This window comes from Gavialis gangeticus, unplaced genomic scaffold (genome assembly GCF_001723915.1).
Source record: "Gavialis gangeticus isolate Ggan-Ray unplaced genomic scaffold, GavGan_comp1, whole genome shotgun sequence".
NCBI lineage: Eukaryota > Metazoa > Chordata > Crocodylia > Gavialidae > Gavialis > Gavialis gangeticus.
In genome coordinates, this window is record NW_017729025.1 from 146,621,097 (window position 1) to 146,640,337 (window position 19,241).

Below are 19,241 nucleotides of genomic sequence, written 5' to 3' on the forward strand. Positions count from 1 at the left end.
CCCTTCTTCCCCCTCCATGCCACTTCTACCACCTGCAACCTCAGATCCCTGCCCCCACCAAGTCTCTTTCCCCCACCTGCCACTCCACCTCCCCTTTATCTTTGCTGCATGCCAGCAAGCCCCATCCCTTCTGAAGCCTGAGGCACTGAATATGGCTTCAGTCCAGACCTGTAGCAGCAGCTGTGTTGAGCTGGCATGACTCTTCCAGCCTGGCCCCACAGCACTAGTGCCAGCTTCCTGCTGCTGCTGCTATGAGGCCAGGCTACAGCCATGCTCTGTGCCCCAGGCTGCATCAGGGACAGAGCCTGCCAGTGCAGAGCAAAAGGTAAGGAGTGCAGCAGAAGGGGAAAGAGAGAGCAAAGTGGTGCGGGGTAGGACAGGCAGAGACTGGAGGTTGTGGGAGAGAAGTGTCGGGGATGAAAGGGCAATAGGGAAGGCAGGCAGCAGCTGAGCCACAGCAGTTCCCTGCACCCTCCCCACACTGCCTCATGCTTGATTGTATGTCAAAGGGCTTTTTTCCTCATGTTAAATTGGAGGCAACACCTGGTCTGCTAATGGAGTAAATATGACACTGTGAATTTTAAGTCAATCAGGATTTTTAAAACTTAAAATATTACAGATTTCTCAGAAGTTCAGGTTTTCAATTTTCCTCTGTAATGGAGGTGGCTAGAATCTTGTTCTTTCCTTTTTCAAATAAAAGCCGAGAAGTTTTTGCAATCACATGAATCCAGGAGCTGGGACTTTTAGAAAAACTACAGCATGTTGAGAAAGCTGCATTAAGAATCACAAGGATTTAACCGCGTTCCTTTTAAACTCATTTTAAAGCAAGTGAAAAAACTTCTTTATAGCGCCAGGCTGCCAGAGTCATTATTAATGATTAAAGCTAGCAACTCTAATAGGCTCAAATATAAAGTTGTTTAGTTCAGACATAAATCGCAGTTCAAACCTAAAACCCTTTGAACACAAACCTTCACTTGTCCTTCAAAATTAATCTTTCTGAAATTGTTCTCCTGAGAACACTTCCACCTCCCACCTAGTCTCCATCTCCCACTCCTAAACTCCCCTAAACAGAGGGAGGTCTCAACATATGTTGGTGGGGTATAGTGGCAGTGCAGTGAAGGGATCTGTCTCCAGCACCAAATAGTTTTGCCAAGGAGTGCTACTATTAAACATGATATACATCCATTCTGCACACACTACATCTTGAGATAGGGAACGTATTGGCACATGATCAGTGCTGCAGAAGGACAGCTACATAACATCTATACTGGGGTGCATCTCATGCACTGCAAAGTAGACTGACTCACCAAGGCCTTCTGCAGCCACTCTGGAGATGAGAGCTGAACTTGACTCCAGATTTGTGTTGAGTCATTCCTAGTTCGCCCAGCTATAAATGAGTATCTTGTCATTCAAAGGTGGCCACATGTGATGCTAGCCACTTAATTCTCTTGCATGTCATTTTCTAAAAAAAAAAAAAACAAAAAACTCATGAACCTTAACACTGCTAACCCCCTCTGCTTGAACAGGCTTTGATCCTTTAACACTACATGTTCACTACAGCCTACCAGCTTCCCCCATCTCCACTGCACTGGCCTAGAATAATGGCCTAGTCTGCTACAGCTGTGTTATCTTGCTGGGTTGACATAGTGGGTTTATTCCTTCACCCACTGTCCAGCACACTGACATCCTTTGAGGGGAAACTTGTCAACCTGCTCCATTTATTCTAGAGCAGAAGATCATCCCTTTTCCATTGGCTCTGTAGTCCCTTTACCCCCTCTCAAAGAATATATATTCTCCCAACCTTGCTAGTTCCTTCTATCCCCATAATAGACACTCTCTGAGGCAAAAAGCCAGGCCAGGCTACAGCCATGGACATTCCAAATCAGAAGTGAAAAGTTGCTTCTCCACTGTCTTTCAGTAAAAACTGTATTTCCTTACAGTGAAGAAAAACAATCAAAGAATGAGCCAGAGCCATTTAGAGAGCTGGACAGCCTAAACACAGAAAGAACTTTGCTTTTTTCCATAGAGGGAGATAGGTAAGTATGAGAGCATCCATAAATACTGTTTGGAAGTTGAATTAAGACATAACAGTCAAAGCATGGGATATTTTTGAAGGATGAATGATTAGCTGATGAACCAAAGGGCAGCTGAGGGACCCCTGTCAATCATTAATCTTCAGGAAATTCTATAAGCTTACTATTATGATTCTGTAAATGGAAAATTAAAGATGATCATGAAACCATTTTTAAATAACTTGACTGGTCTCTACAGGTCACTTCTACAGAATTGATGCCCTTTGTACTAGCCAGATTCTCTAAAGCAGTGATTTTCAAAGAGAGTACCATGGCACCCTGGGGTACTGTGAAATCTTTTTAAGGGTGTTGTGAGGGGAGGGGGCAGTCAATATTAGCACTGTTAAATGTGCAAACACCTACACATGATTCACAAGACAAAGCCAGAAATTTAAAATAGGAATCCATAGTGTAAAAAACATTGACCTATTGAGGTCTCTCTGAGTTCTTTACAACAGAAAAATTGCACTATTATTTTTTCGCACTCAAAAAAGGAGTGAAAACTAAGTGCTGGCAATTTCTGAGGGGTACTTGAGTCTAAAGAGTTTGACAGCCACTGCTCTAAAGCAGGTAGGTCAAACTAACATGGCTCCACAGGTTGGATAAGTGGAGCATGGCTGGTTCCCAAGCCAGATCAGGCTCATGGACACCTCCCCTACTCATGCCTGATCCAGCATAGGCATCACCTGCCGTGCTTGGTCAGGGATGCCAAGTGAAGTGACCACCACTGGCAGTTGAGCCCAGGACACAGCTGAGTGAGCACCACCAGCAGAGCAGCCTGGGATTTGGCCCAAACAAGCACCAAGGGCAGCATAAATCCTGGACACAGGAATGGTCTGGCACAGCAAAATGGGCAGCACCAGGGGCCAGTCTGTGGGGCTCTGCAGGCCAGATCTAGTCCATGGGTTGTATGTTTGACACACCTTGTCTAAAGTCACCTTGCATCCTGTCACTCAGCTAATGGGGGACACTGAGTTTGGATTTAAGGTCTAACACTGCACAAAATAAGTGGTGAGCCGCTCATTAGCCACAAAAGAGACTTTGGAATGAAGTTTTCTGATGCTTAGTCTTATAGGTCCACATTTTCACAATTCACCCTAAAAATAGCACCTAAAGATTTAATTCAAAATCAGCATCCTACGCCACTAGATGCAATGCATATGGATTACTGAAGACCAATGCCCTGGGTAGTAAAAGTACAGATAAAATGAAGAGATGGATAAAATATTATTCCATTCCACAAACAGGAAACTGAGGTACAAAGAGATCATCTGACCTGCCCAGAGGCACGTGTGAATTCTACAACAGAGTTTGTGACTCCATCTAGATCTGCTGAATCATACCCTGTGCGCCTTAACCACAAAGCCCATCAGTTTAGCTCTGAATGTAGCCAAGGAATTTCTACTGTTAAGTTCACAGAAAGAACTATTTTACTTTTGATAAGTCCACAACACTACTGCTGCTAAAGGGACCCGCATGTCTGAAACAGATGTGTTCTGTTCAACAAAAATGATGAACCTTGCCAGGGTGTGTTATTTGATTCAGCAGCATTCATGGAAAGATATGAACTGCTGAATCTGAGGGAGTGTCATCAGTGGGGGAGAGCCATAAAATGAGTCAGAACTTGGGTTCTATTTTTAGTTTTGGCACTGAATTACCAGTACTTTACAGAGAAAACGGAATTAGTTTCTTTGTTTTCCCCATTCATAAAATGGGTATAAGAGCACCACTTTCTCCAGGTGGCTGATATTACTTAATGTCTATAATGCATTCCACGCCCTAGGATGAAAGGACAGCATGCATTTTATACTATGATTTTTATAACATTTGCTATTAAATCTCAGAAATATGTTTTAATAAGGAGATTCTCTCTCTCCCAAGCTGTTTCTCCTTCTGAATCCCACAGTGAAGTCATAATTATCTGTTTATAACACTAGTCTGTTGCCATGGGAATGCCTGTGATCATCTCATCAATTTAATGTTACAATGACCACTGTAGAATCAACAAAAACAGGCAGACTATAGGGGAAAACTTCTCTTTATAACAAATATAGTTAATAATTATCAAGAATGTCAAGGGAAATTAAAAACCAGTGAAGAATCATTGCTTTGAATTTTATGCAAGATGTAGGTAAAGTTCTCCCCAAAGTGTAGGTCTCTCATTAAAGAGTGTACTCCATAATGTCAGAAACACAAAATTAAAAGCCCAATAATACCTTAGCCTCCATACTGGCAATTTAGTTTTTTCGGAGTGCAGCCACAGGAAACAGTAAAATAAGAAAATACAACACAAGATTTTACTGGATGAAGTTGCTGCCAAATAGAAGGGTTTTGGATTATCTACATAGAATAATTTACATTTTCTGTAGGTAGAATTTTACATCCTGGAGGACTGAAAAACAGTTTGCAGCCACATGGAACAAATTTCTCCTCAATTACCACAATATTAATGCAATCCAAATGCAGTCAGAGCTTACATTGATGTATAGTTTATAAGCTGGGTTGCTTTACTAAAATATTCTGTGATACTGTTTAGTGATTTACCAGGACTTTAATCTTAAGGGCTGTAACACACTACCCTTAGTCAAGGTACTTGGTGAGTAGTCCCACTGACTTCAGCAAGATTTCTCAATGAATAAGGTATTCCTTAATGTGACTAAGCAAAATTCATTTTGGACCTAAAAGAAAGCTGCTATTTCAAGATGAAATCTTTATTTAGACTATCATCTTGGATTATTTTGGTTTTAATAACTGTTAAAGGTTAAATTTGATTTTTGTACATGGAACAGTAATAAATAAGAGCCCTTTCTGTTCTTCATGCAATATTTGTTTTGAAAAGGTGCTAGGGGCATATTTAAAGTAAAACCAAAACAAAACCAAAAGCCCCACAACCATATCAAAATGAAAAACACTAAAACTAAAACAATTAGACCATCTTTTAAAGTTGGTTTGATGTTAAATGCATTCAAAAACTAAAAGATGGGCCTATCAGTGTTTCTGCTAAGGGGCAAAATGATTCCAGTGATTTAACTAGACCTATTCCAATTTACAACAGAGGTGCTCAACCTCCAGTCTATTGGTTAGATCTGCCCTCCAGTGCCATGTTATCTGGCCTGCAGGGCTTCCCCACGGTCTACGGGGAGGCCTGCAGGCTGTGACCCTGCATGCTAGATTGTATGCACAGGGCACTGTGTGGCCTGATCCCAGCTTGCAGGGCTGGGGAGGGGTGGCACAGGGCCTCAGAGCCTGATCCCATTACAGAGGACCAGGCAGGGGTGGCAAAGGGCCCCAGAACCCAATCCTGGCATGCAAGGGTTAATGCCCCTGGGGCCTGATCCCAGCAGGTGGAGAAGGTACAGGGTCCTGGGGCCCAATCCAATAAAGGTCTGATCTAACACAAACCAGCCTTGCATCCCTCACCTGGCCTGCAGGGCCAAAAGTTTGTCCACCACTGATTCACACTATCCAAGTATCAAACCCTCATTGTGTCAGATGTGCTAAGCATCAGACAAGATCAGGCTCAGTGTTCTTTTACAATCCCACTTTAGAAACCTGTTGCCAAAATATTGCTCTCTTTGTTTTACAGGGGAGATGGTAAATTGGAGAAGCAGAGCCCTTCTGAAAATGTAGCGTGGGCAACGTTCATGTTTACACGATGGGAAAAATTTTGGACTGCCCCTGTGACAGTATTTATGGGGAATGTGATCATGTATTTTGCTTTTCTGTTTCTATTTACTTATGTCCTTTTAATGGACTTCAAGCCACCCCCTCCTGAGGGGCCATCTGCCAACGAGATTATACTTTACTTCTGGGTTTTCACATTGGTTCTGGAAGAAATCCGACAGGTCCGTAACCCACTGCCTAAGTTATCAATTTGCTACGTCTCGTGGTAGAATGACAAGTTGGCTTTCAGTCTGAATGATTCCACAGTCCTCAAAAGTGGTGTTTCAGGGACAATTTCACACTGGAAAGCACTACAGGGATTTCATTGCTCTCCAACTTCTTATCTATACAGAGCAAGCAGTGCCTTTCTTTCACCAGACACCTAAAGCTCCACCCTTGTTTTCAATATTCTAGATGGCCTGCTGCTTACCATGGGACCCACTGGGTGTGTCTACACGTCACCCTGCAGCAATGTAGCAACATACAATGTCACCGTATGGTGCACTATAGTGATGTAGTGATCATGTGTCTGTAGCAGTGAACTCCCTGGGTATAGCACACCATTATGGTGGCATAGCGGCAAAAAATACCCATCCACTGCACACGTGGCACAGTAACTGCCCATACTGCGCTGTGATTTATTATGTCCAAAAGAAAGCATGGCACCATAGCAATGTCACTATACAGCAATGTGTAGACACACCCACTAAATCCTCCCTCTGCTTTCCCAGCTGCCTGTCTGCCTATCCAGTGTGAGCCAAAACTGCTGCTCCAGCTCTTCCCACCAGAACTCCAGTTCCTTGCCAAGAACTGCTACAATCTACCCCACTTCCTTTTCTTGGACTCTCCTAATGCTGATTCTCTTCCCACTTGCTCCCAAAAGCAAAAAAGATGCTTGGCTTTTAAACAATTTAACATTTGTTGTTTTCAGCACTTTTCAATATAATCCATTAGTGAAATTCAGGATTTTAAAAGATTAGTTCTGCAATCACTGATTTTTAGCATATCCTTAGCTGTCATTCTTAGGAGCTGAATTCATGTGCATACAAAAAACCTGACTGCTTTGTGTATATACAGTTGTCCTCTATTGGATGGTAGCAAGACTGTTTTGCTAGGTGTTATACAGCCTGATGCTAGAACAAGGGTGGGCAAAATATAGCCCACAGGCCAGATATGGCCTGCCAACTGATTGTATCTGGCCCGCAGGTCAGCAGCCACAAAGTCATAGGATCCAGCCCATAGGGAGCTGGCAGTTCCAGCTGCTGCATCGTGCTGGGCAGGCAGGCACGTCCTGTCCCCGTCCCAACCCTGTCCACAGCTTACACAAGCTCCCGCCCAGCATGCAGGAAGCAGCACTGAGTCCACGCTGGCATCAGCCGTGGATGCTGCATACAGGTTCCTACCAGGGATCGGGGTGACTGCCTGGGACTGCAGCTAATGCAACAGCATCACCTATGGACCTAGGAGGATGTCCCAATCCCCAGGGAGAAGCTGCTGTCTGTATCTGTAGCTGATGCTGGCACCTACCTGGTCCAGCTTCCAGTGCATGGGTTGGGAGCTGGTGTAAGCTGCAGGGCCATGCTGTAGGTGTGGGACAGTTGGGGGGAAGGGGAAGACAGAGAAAAAAAGCAGCCCCGCCCATGATGAGCAGCAGCAGCTGGTGCTGGGTGTTGGGCAAACCAGGACCCAGCAGTGGGCGCACAGTCCGCTTCTGGGGCCCTTCCAGCTGCAGCTGCCCAGAGCCTGTGCTGGTGCTGCCCTGTGGCTCCTCTGTGCTGTTGCTGCTGCCATCTCATGGGCCTGGAGGTAATGTGGGGCAGCAGGAGCCACAGGGCAGCCCAGAATGGGCTCTGGGCAATTGCAGCCACAAAGGCCCCATAAGCAGTGAGCGTGCCTGTTGCTAGGTCCTGCTTTTGCCTGGCACCCAGCCCCAGCCACTGCCACTGATCATAGCTGCTTTTCTATGTCTGCCTCCCCCTTCTCCTTGCATCCTTTCCCTCTCAACAACTGTCCTGCATCTTCAGCATGGCCCCACAGCTTACAACAACTGCTAGCCCAAGCCAGAAACAGCGCCAGGCAGGTGCTGGCATCAGCTGCGGGGGCAGCTTCGCCCTGGGAACTGGGGCATCTGCCTGAGCCCCTTCTTGGGGTAGAAGGGTGAGCTCGACGCTGAACCTGCTGAAGCTCCTACCCAAGCTCCCCAACCCCACAGCCCCATCTTCATTAGTGATATGTAAGGGGTGCATGCTGGTGGATGTGTGCACCAAAATTGGCCGTGCACGCCCTGGAAGCGCCAGCCGCGAAACTGGAAGTGCCAGTGGAAGTGCACTTCCGGTTTTGCCAGTTTTCCCACTGGTGGTTCCATACTTGACACTCAGCCACTGGGGGATCCTCCCCCCCCCACATTGGTGATCGGCTGTGGGTGACCCCTCTAATCAGCAAACCTCCCTCAATCAGCAATCAGGTGCCCCCCCCCAGACTTGGAAGCCACCAGTTGCCCATGCCCATCCCACATAGGGAGGTTTGGTGAGCTGTTGGGGGAGGGTGATGGCCTGGCCCATGACAGCTCCCCAAAACTCCCTATGTGGCCCATATAATTGCCCACCCCTGTGCTAGAACATTAGCTCAAGTGGTAGGAAACAATCCTCAAAGTTTTACCCTCATTACTATGAAGCTTTAAATAGCCATGGCTTGCCGTACTATCAAATACAGGAATAAACCACCAATTATAAATTATTTGAATAATTTTTTAAAATGTTTTGTTGGAGTACATTGTATACAGTCATGCTGACAACACAGAACAACTGAGTTGAGGACTGTTTATATAAAATCTGCAAAGCAACAATTGTCCAATTGCAAAATGTGAACACTTAAGTAAAAGAACCAACTGCTGTGTGTAGATGCTCAAATTTGCAGTTACTCTTCAGATAAAGCATTTTAATGTGCTGTATGGAGGCCAATGCCTAGAAATTGACTGCAGTCTGACTGGGAGAATTTTTTTAAAAAACAGAAAAATCTATATCAGCCTTCAGGGTGAAATAAATTATGAATCAGCGCTCAAAAAAGATTAAGATTGTCTTAAAAAAATCACGAGATTTTTCAGAAATAATAAAATGTTAGTTACTTTTTCATTTGCCTGCTAATTTAAGAGCCTTTGGGATATTCTTGGATCTTGCTTTATCACTTTTCAACTTTTCTTTCCTTTCCTGTGTCCTTGTGTGACAAAAGTACTTAGCAAAATTTGCAGACTCACTGGAATCTGACAGGGCTACAGCATGAGCACTTCTGCTATGGCCTCAAACATCTGACCTCTGAACCATTCGCCTTAGCACCCACACCACCCCAGCCCCCTTCAACTTTACTGTGAGGGTTAGAAATACTCTTTTAAAAACAGGAATGCTGAGCAAGGAACAAAGGAGGCACAAATGAAGTCTGGGTTAGTTGTTGTGCCGTACATGGGATGTGTTATGTTCATGTTACTCCCAGAGGGTCAAGAACACTTCATCTGCACGAAGTGTAAGCTAATGTCTGCCCTGGAGGGGAAGATTTGCAAATTGGAAGCATGGGTATCCATGCTGCACTGCATCCAGGACTGGAAAAATTACTTGGACAGGAGTTGAGAGGCTGGCACTGGAGGGGCCAAAGGTCAATGAGAAGAAATGGAAGCACACGACTAGTCAAAGAAGGAGGGTCTCCAGAATTGAACGGCAGTGGATTGAAATCAGAAACCATTTTCAAGCACTCTACAGTGGAACTGCTATGGAAGAAGGAGAGGAGGCAGCACCCTAGAGAGCAGGAACTGCAAGGCCAAAAGGACAGGGGCTCCAGGACTAGGAGCAAGAAGACAGACAAGAGTGCTGGTGGTTAGAAACACCCTTCTGCAGGAGACAGAGGCACCAATGTGTTGTCCAGATTTGGAGGCCCAGGTGGTGTGCTGCCTGCCTGGAGCCCAAATTTAAGATGTCAGAGAATCTGCCAAAGATCATCCATGCTTTGGACCACTACCCCTTCCTGCTTGTCCACACAGGCACCAATGACACTGCCAGAAATGACACTGAGCAGATTGGAGGCGACTATGAGGCTCTTGGCAGGAATCCTCCTGCCAAGGGGTAAGGAGCTTAGAGCATAAGTGGTGTTTTCACCGATGCTTCCTGTGGAATGCAGTGGTCCAAGCAGAGACCATCATATCCTGGAAGTGAATGCGCAGCAAAGACAGTGGTGTTGACATGAAGGCTTTAGCTTCTTCAACAATGAGCGGATGTTTTTAGAAGGACTGCTATCAAGAGATGGGATCTATCTGATGAGAATGGGGAACAGCATCTTTGGGCATCATCTGGAAGACAACTTTAAACTAGGTTCCACGGGAGATGGTGATCAAAACTGTCCAGGAACAGAGTACACGGTCTAGAGAGGAAAGGACTCAAAGAAGCAACTCAACTCTGGGAAAGGGCCAGAGAGCTACAGGATTGCAAAAGGCAAGCAAGTAAGCCAAAATGCAAAAGATGGCTGATAAATGTATACAAATGTGAGAAGTATGGGAAATAAACAAGATAAGCTGGGAGCTGCACTCTGACAGAAGAACTATGATCTGACTGGCATCACAGAGACCTGGTTGGACAGCCCTTATGACTGGAATGGCAGCATGGAAGGTTACACTCTGTTTTGGAAGGACAGGGTTGGGAGAAAAGGTTGTAGCGCTGCCTTGTATGTCAAAAACACATACACCTATTCCCTGGTTAAGGAAGAAGATGGCAAAGCAGAATGCATTAGGGTGAAGATGAAAGACACAGCACTGATATAATAGTTGGGACATAATTCTAGGCCACCTAATCAGGAAGAGAAAGTGGATGAGAAACTCTTCAAGCAGGCGATAAATCTAGCTAAAAGCTATGGGATGGTACTGATGGGAGATTTCAATTTTCCAGACATCTGCTGAAAGAACAATGCGGTCAAGCAGAAAACATCAAGCTGGTTCCTAATATGTGGAGGACAACTTTTTCTTCCAGAAAGTGGAGGATACAAGTACAGGGTCATCTGTCTTGGATCTTGTCCTGACCAACAGAGAAGAACAGTGTGTGTATATATAAAGGTGATGGGTAACGTGGGAAGAAGCAATCATGATACAGTAGAATTCCAGATCATGAGACAGGGAAAGCATGGGATCAGCAAAATTAGGACACTAGATTTCAAAAAGGCAGATTTTATCCAATTCAAGGAATTGACAGACATGGTGCCATTGGACGACAGATTGAAGGCACCCAGGAGGGCTGGGAACTTCTAAGTATTGGTAACCTAACAAGAAACTGTCCTGACACTATGGAAAAATAAGAAGAATGGCAAGAGACCAACGTGACTGCACATGGAAGGAGCTTCTAAAATGCCTCAGATGTAAAAGGAAAGTGTACAGGCAATGGAAGAATGGACAGGTCACCAAGGCCATGTACCAGGAAATAGCAACAACCTTCAGGGACAAAACAAGGAAGGCAAAGATAAAGAATGAGCTGCACCTGGCAAAGGAGGTTAAAGACAACAAGAAGAGGTTCTATAACAGGGGTGGGCAAAGTCCAACCCATGGGCCCCTAGACTAATAAGTCCATGGCAGAATGGCAGGAGGTTTTGAGTGGAGTCCCACAGGGGTCTGTCTTCAGCCCAGTGCTGTTCAATGTGCTTATTATTTGGATATTGGCATACAAACTTCTTGAGCAAATTTGCCAGCAATATGAAACTGGAAAGGACTGTGAACTTGGAGAATGAGAGGGAAATTCAGAAGGTAGAATAATAAAAAACAGATACCAAATGGGTACAGCTGGCAGGATGCCAGCTCTATGAAAAAAGACTTGGGGGTCTTGATAGACCACAGACTCAATACAAGTCCACAGTGTGATGCAGCCACACAAAAGGTGAATGTGGTTTTGAGCTGCATCAAAAGAAACATTAGGTGCAATTAGGTGATAGTGCCCCTCTGTTCATCACTGGTTAGTCCTCATTTGGAGTACTGTGTGCACTTTTGGGCTTCACATTTTAAAAAGGATGTGGAGAAGTTAGAGAGGTTCCAGAGGTGGGCAACAAAGATGACGCAGGGCTTGGAAGTCAAGTCATATGAGGAGAGGCTGAAGGTGCTAAGTGTGTTCAGCTTGTGGAAAAGGTGCCTACAAGGCAACATGACAGTAATCTTCAAATACCTGAAAGGCCACCCCAAAGACGAGGGAAAGCACCTTTTCTCTCTTGTTGCAGAGAGGAGAACATGGATCAATGGTCTGAACTTGCAGCAAAGCAAGTTTAGACTGGATATTCAGAAATCTTCTTCGCTGTGAGAATAGCAAAGGAGTGGAATAGACTGCTTTGGGAAGCTGTGGACTCTCCATCACTGCAGCTGTTCAAGAAGAGGTTTGACAGCCATTGGTCAGGGATGATCTAGGCATAACTATGCCCATTTTCTACTGTGGGTATTCTCCATGATTCATGACTTTGCTAGTTGCTCCCACCCTGCCCAGTGCCCCCTTTTCTGCTATGTGTGTCAAGGGTGTTTTTAAGCCTTCCCAGAGGCATGGGTATTGGCTATAGCCAAGGCTGGGGACTTCAACTGAGGTGTGCTGATTCTACTGCTAAGAGCAAAACTGGAGGTTCCTGGCTAGAGGGTCTTGACCCTCTGCTCAGGTTCAGACCAATTGCTATATTTGGGGTCAGGAAGGAATTTTAGCCCATGGTCAAATTGGTAGGGACTGTAGGGGTTTTTGCCTTCCTCTGTAGAGGGGGGCATGGCTCTCTACCCAGGCCCTCTTGAGCATATGTTGACACTATTTTATAGAAGTAGGACACTGCCTGCTGTGGTTCCCCTGCTTTACCTATGGCAGGTTAGGGTGTTAAGTCTATGTTGCGTCAGGGTTGAGAATAGTCTTATGTAGAGTTTAGACTGTCAGCAGTCCCTCCAAATCAAGGATGAAATCCATCAGGCTTAATGGGTCCTCAGGGGATGGAGGAGACCGATTCTGGATGCACACGTTCTTAGGCAATGGGGGCATGTTGTTGTGCAGGGGAGTGGGATTCGCAGCCCTGGGCTGGTCTCCTTCTCCTTACTCCACTGCCAACATTCCTTCTCGGTATTGAGTCATTGGGCCTCAAAGTGGTGCATGCCTTGGTGGACCAGGTGGTGCCACGCCAAATGGTCAGCAGCTTGCTCCTTTCAGGCTTTGGTGTCAATGCTTCCATGCTTGAAGGCAACCTTGAGCATGTCTTTGTACCGGTTCCTTTGGCTGCCCTTTGAGCATTGGCCAACGGAGAGGTGGGAGAAGAGAATCTGGTGAGGGAGGCGGTTCTCAGACATCTGGACGCAGTCACCCATCCATTAGAGTTGATTTCTCAAGAGCAAAGCTTCAATGCCAGTGGACGCAGCTTAATGGAGGACACTCATGCTGGTCCAGTGGTCCTCCCATTTGATACCCAGGATTCAACGCAAGCACCGCTGGTTAAAGCTCTCAAGGGTCTTAATGTGGCATTGGTAGATGGTCCAGGCTTCATTAGAGTAGAGGAGTGTGGTCAGCATGACAGCTGTATAAACCAGGGCCTTTGTTGACTTCCAAAGTTCTCCATTTTCAAAGGCACGTTGTCGCAGCTTGAAGAAGGTGGCATTGGTGCAGTTGACCCCGTGCTGAGAGTTATGTAGAGGTGTTCAAGAAGAGGTTGGACAGCCATTTGTCAGTGCTGTGAGTTATGTAGAGTTTAGACTATGAATGCATTGGATGGTTTGTCAGGGGGTTGGACTAGATGACCTCTGGAGTTCCCTTCCAGCCCTACTTCTCAATGACTATAAGACTTGGGTGTAATCATCTGACTTCAAGAATTGGGGCTTTCAGATAAACAGCAAATACTGCAAACCTGCAGTAATTTCCATGAAAACAGGCTAAATCAGATACATGAATACTAACACCTGTTTCTCTTTAATAGAGCTTCTTTACAGATGAAGATACCAATTTAATGAAGAAATTCAAGCTATATGTAGAAGATAATTGGAATAAGTGCGATATGGTGACCATCTTTCTGTTTATAATTGGAGTGACCTGCAGGTGTGTATCCTTCGTGAATTTTGCCATTGTATCTGTTCCATATGTCAAAGCCAGACATCAGTAACATAGGGCTAGAGATAGATATGCTATAACATGGAGTAAGCATAAACTGTTCCTGTCATGTTAGAGTTACACATTTATGTGAGGACAGACTCTGACTTTTATTTTCTATGACTTTTTGTGACAGTATAATCTTGATTGTGTTGAATCAGCCAGACACCCGCACTGTCTAAATTTCTGCCAAGTTTAAGAAGTGGTTCTCAAACTTTTCAGATTCAAGGCACCCCTCAGAAAATACCAGCTTTCACTGGGTTGACTATGAAAAAAAATAACAGAGCAATGCTTCTGTTGCAAGTTGTTCAAAGACCACAACAGGTTAGAATGTTTTTGACCCTGTGGATTCCTATTTGCAATCTCTGGGTTTATCTTGTGAACTGAGTGCAGGTGTTTGCACACCTACCATGCTAATATGGTGTGGCACCCTTAGAAGGATCTCACAGAACCCTGGTTGAGAATCACTGCACTAGATGAGGTCTCACAGTCTAGACAATTACCTGTCTAGTACATGGCAATGTTGCATTCCTCTTCATGAACACAGTATATCTTACCTCTGTCTAATTTAGGGCTTCATATGGCCTCATCACCATTGAGAAGGGAAGGCTGATGTTTCCCCATCTGCTGGCTGCTTCTCATTACTGATACAGGCTCTAGGCCTTCACCCTCTCCTCACCTAGACTGCATTAAAGCAGTATGCATACATCTATGAACAAAGTTTTTGACGAATCTTGATCATATTTCATTTGCTGTATTTCACAGAATGCTGAACTCAACATTTCAAGCTGGCCGCACAATACTTGCTATTGATTTCATGGTATTTGCACTTAGGCTTATACACATTTTTGCTATTCACAAGCAACTGGGGCCAAAGATCATAATTGTGGAAAGAATGGTAAGTCTGAAGGACTACATGAGACATACTTGGAAATTTGAAACAGACAAAGGGAGGACAGGAAACAGTCTTGTACATTACATTTTTAAGGGAGTCTGTCTATAACTGCAGTTTGACTGATGTTGCAGTAGTCCTGTAATCTAATGGTTTTCCCAAGCTCCCTGGTGCTCAGTTCTTCATTCTTTTCATTTTGTGCAGTCATTAACCTTAGTCCACCAAGTGAAAAGGTGGTATCACCCACCCCTTCCAAACAGCTTTAAAATGATTACACACGGGTGCAGTGTGGCAGTGAATTAGACCCTTTGTCTCCTGTATCCACTCTCTTCTTCCTTTACAGTTTAGGAGTATATAAGCTACACAGATGGATTTTCTTCTTTTACTTTATTTTTCCCCACTGTCCTCTTCTCCCCTCCAATTCACATTTTCTACACTTACATTTATACAGAACTGTTTCTTTGCTCTGGGAACAATGTCTATTTAGAGTGAAGAATTTGAAATGGAGGACAGACCAATTACAGAAGAACCCCATTCCACATGGGGAAAGAGGTTATGTCAGATAAACGGGCTATGAAAGTCTAGGCAAGGGCATAGAGGAGTAAGAACTGCACAGAGAAAATGCTTTCACTTGCACTCTGTAACCCTAACTTACACTGAAAACTTGTTCCTACTACTTGTGACAGTGTGTGGTACAGAAGTACTGATACAGTGTTTCCATTTACTATCACATTGCCACAAGAAATTACACACCATCCAGTTATGTTCCTGGGTATATAACAGAACATTTTGGTAGTATTTATTTGGGTATGTTAATCACAGAAGCCACTTAGCATGTGTTTATGATTAACACATGTTAATCCACAAACACTTGTTTCTGGTTGTTGCTCACCCTAGAGCTCAACAAAACTATAATATGAATAAACTCAGAAACTGCCATGCTATTTATATGTGTGGTCTGCATACTCCTGGGAGTCCACATACTATGTCTAAGGGCTCTCCAAAAGATGACCATGATCAATCAGAAGTATATGAATACCCACACTTACAATTTAAGGGGCCCACACCTCCATTCAGAATTTCCAGAGGGGTCTACAGATGAAAAAAGGTTGAAAACCATTGCTTTATATCTTTACCCATGTAAAAGAAATAGAAGAAACTCTTACAACACGTTGCCTGGACTCAATAGCATAACAATAGGTGGATGACTGAGGCACTAGCTCCAGGTTGTGCTAGAGGGGGCTCATGAAAGCAGCTGCCCACATGCTGGCCTAGCTGTCACATCCAGCCCCAGCACCTGTCATCAAGGGTGCAGACCCTGGCTGTTACACCTCTGTGTGGAGTAACAAGAGGGTAAAACAGTGGTTCTCAACCTTTATAGACTCAAGGCACCTCATAAGCCTCGAGGCAGCTCTCAGAAAATGCCAGCTCTCACTTTTCACTTATTTCTTGTGCATGGAAAATAATAGAGCAATTTTTCTGTTGCAAACTCAGAAAGATCACAGCACATCAGAATGTTTTTGACACTATGGATTTCTATTAGAAATCTCTGGATTTATTTTGTGAATCACTGTAAGTGTTTGTGCTGTAACAGCTAGTATTTCACAGTACACTAGGAAGATTTTGCAGCACACCAGGTCACCCAGGCTGAGAATCACGGGGGTAAATGAAAACTATGTATTAACTTGTGCACAGCATTAGTAGATTTTTATTACAAGTCATGCCTGGACAGTGCAGCTCTCATGTACAACTCCTTACTCCTCCAAATTGAGTGCTAAGCTAACCCAGGACAACAAATATATGTAGTGCACATCACAAACACTATTATTTACAATGGCACTGGCAAGTACAGTCAATCAACAGCCTGCAATACGAACAAAAACTCTATCTTAGAAAAGACCATAAAGTATAAGCTTGATCCTTCTCCCATCCAAGTCAATGAAAGACCACATAATGACATCAGTGGTTCAGAACCATGTCTTCTGTCAAAGTAGTAAAGAAAACTTTATATTGCTAACTGACATTTCCTCAAAGGTACATAAAAGGGTTTAACAGAAGATTTTATTCCTTCAGCAGCAAGAAAAGATAAGGTTGTCTTGTCTGCTTTCCCCTTTTTCATTCCGCTATAGACATGGTAGCTGTCCAAAATAAGGCAAAAAGCAGTTATTTAACGGAATTCAAGTAGAGAATGAAGATTGCTAAAAAATTACTAAATTGTTTACCGTCTTTTCTCAGCTACCACAACAGGACAGCCCCACAATACAAACAAATTTGAAACCAACTCCGATACAAAATAAAATAGGCAAATGCCTGAAATATGCCCACTGTATCTTGTTTACTTCATCTCTTGAATTACTACATGGAATTTCAGACCATCTCTTCCAAACTGAAATACCTAGGCTTTCGGCTAACCGCACAATTGTAAGATCTAATTAAAATGAATCTACAGTCACTAATGGACTCTGTCAAATTAGATATGGATGGGGCAAAGTGCTCCCCTCACACTGGGGAAAATTATCATGCTTGAAATAATTGTTTGTTTTTAATTATGTTAGGATTCAATTAATTTTGCTTCTCTGGAGAAAAACATTTAGAAGTAGGGAGATGTAAAAACTAATGACACCAGTCAACAAGAAAACCCAAGAAAGACCTACATGGTTTTTGCAGACTGCGGCATTTATTCTAATGGGTGTTCAGAATTCTTCCATAAATTATGTCATTTGGAATTCACACTGGTGGAATGAGGAGTTGCAGCAGACTATTGAATGCTCTTTGGTTTATACTATTTGTAGTAAGGTAGTCAATAGAATTGCTAGGTCCAATTGAAAGTCTGATTTGAAAAGCAAACCAAAGCACATTTCTAAGTAGCAAAAATACAGACGGGTAAAAATATAATTTAAAATAGCCCTTTATCTGTAAGGGGCAGCAAAAAGTTCACAACAAGAAATGCTAACCATAAAACTATCCTCAACCCTGACGCAGCCCATGGATGGCAGAGCGTTCAAAAGGGAAACTAAGCCAAGGGGTCTCTAGCTTTCCACCTCAAGCTCTGGAAGAGATAGGAGGACCCCTCTGTCATGCTTTGTATATTGAATTGCAGTCAATGTTTTTTCTCTCTTTTAGATGAAGGATGTTTTCTTCTTTCTCTTTTTCCTGAGCGTGTGGCTCATGGCCTACGGTGTGACAACTCAAGCCTTGCTTCACCCTGATGACAGCCGAGTAGAATGGATTTTCAGAAGGGTGCTCTATCGTCCTTACCTTCAGATATTTGGGCAGATTCCACTGGATGAAATAGACAGTGAGCATTTTTTTAACATGATCACACTACCATAGAATAAGCATCATGACTCAGACAACAATGGGGTTGTTGTTATCTTATCTTTGTTCTGCAGAACAAAAAAGTCTTCATGGTATGATTGTAATACTGGGATGCTGCAGAATGATAACCTATATTTGGAGAGTTATGCTGCAACCTTAATATAGAACTTGTCTGTACTAGGGCAAACCCTCACTCATTTAACATTCATTTCAACTTAAGGGTGGCTTATTCGGTTTTGTTAAATTTGTTCCTAAAACGAAGGATGTCCGTTGTAAACTGAAATAATACATTGCCTTTTGCATCAGTTTAACTACATCAGTTTAAAGTAACACCTTTAAAACAAGACAGATCTGCAAATCGACAAGCATTTTTACTTTACTCCTGAGAGGCAGGGCTATTTTGTTGTTGAATTAGCTCAAACCGAATAAGGCTAGTAGCTGTTTCAAACAAACAAATATCAAACGCTAGCCAACTGATCCACAAGACATAAGAATACACAGACAGAAGGGGGCTGAGGTGCATTACCCAAGGAGGAAAGGTGAGAACAAAATAGTTCATGCCCAAGTCAAATACTGTTACAGAATCTCCACTCTCCACAGCATGAAGTATTACTAACAAAATTTAAATGCAAACCATGCATGAGGTGATAGATTGTAAGACAGGGGAGTCTGAAGGAGAAATGAAAAAGCATTCCCTCCATTTATCATCAGAAAAAGTATGTCAGAAAGAGCAACAAGAACAGCACAAGAGACAAGACAGCAGGTTCCTGCAGAGAGTTTTGTCATGTAGCCTGCATAACAGTGGGGTGCCAGTTAGGAGGCAAAGTTATAGGAGATAACAGCCACTAAAACTAAGAGCTCAAAGGTCATTTGTAAAAGATTAGGAGATTTACAAAACAGCCTAGGAATGACAGATGATCAATCATAGGGATTTACAAATACAGTCACTGCCTTAAATTACCATGTTAACAGAAAACTTGTTAAATGTTTGTGCAGCCCTGTTCCTAGTTCTTAGAAGAAACTGGATTAAGAGATGCTAATTCATCTTCTGTTTGTATTTTACTTAGTGTCTTATCTCACATACTCCCAAACAGGACAAGCACCACTATATATATATCTCAATATCTATATCTATATCTATATCTCTCTCTCTCTCTCTCTCTCTCTCTATATATATATATA

At 43.5% G+C, this 19,241-nt stretch overlaps 1 protein-coding gene across 1 annotated transcript in view; it reads left to right on the top strand.

Moving 5' to 3' along the window:
* The window catches only part of TRPM5 (transient receptor potential cation channel subfamily M member 5), an 80,941-nt gene that overhangs the window by 42,302 nt on the left and 19,398 nt on the right, over positions 1 to 19,241 (top strand). The window contains 6 exon segments of the mRNA XM_019519983.1: positions 1,941 to 2,040; positions 5,417 to 5,459; positions 5,703 to 5,917; positions 13,680 to 13,798; positions 14,615 to 14,747; positions 17,865 to 18,039. Coding sequence (XP_019375528.1) covers positions 1,941 to 2,040; positions 5,417 to 5,459; positions 5,703 to 5,917; positions 13,680 to 13,798; positions 14,615 to 14,747; positions 17,865 to 18,039 — 785 coding nt within the window.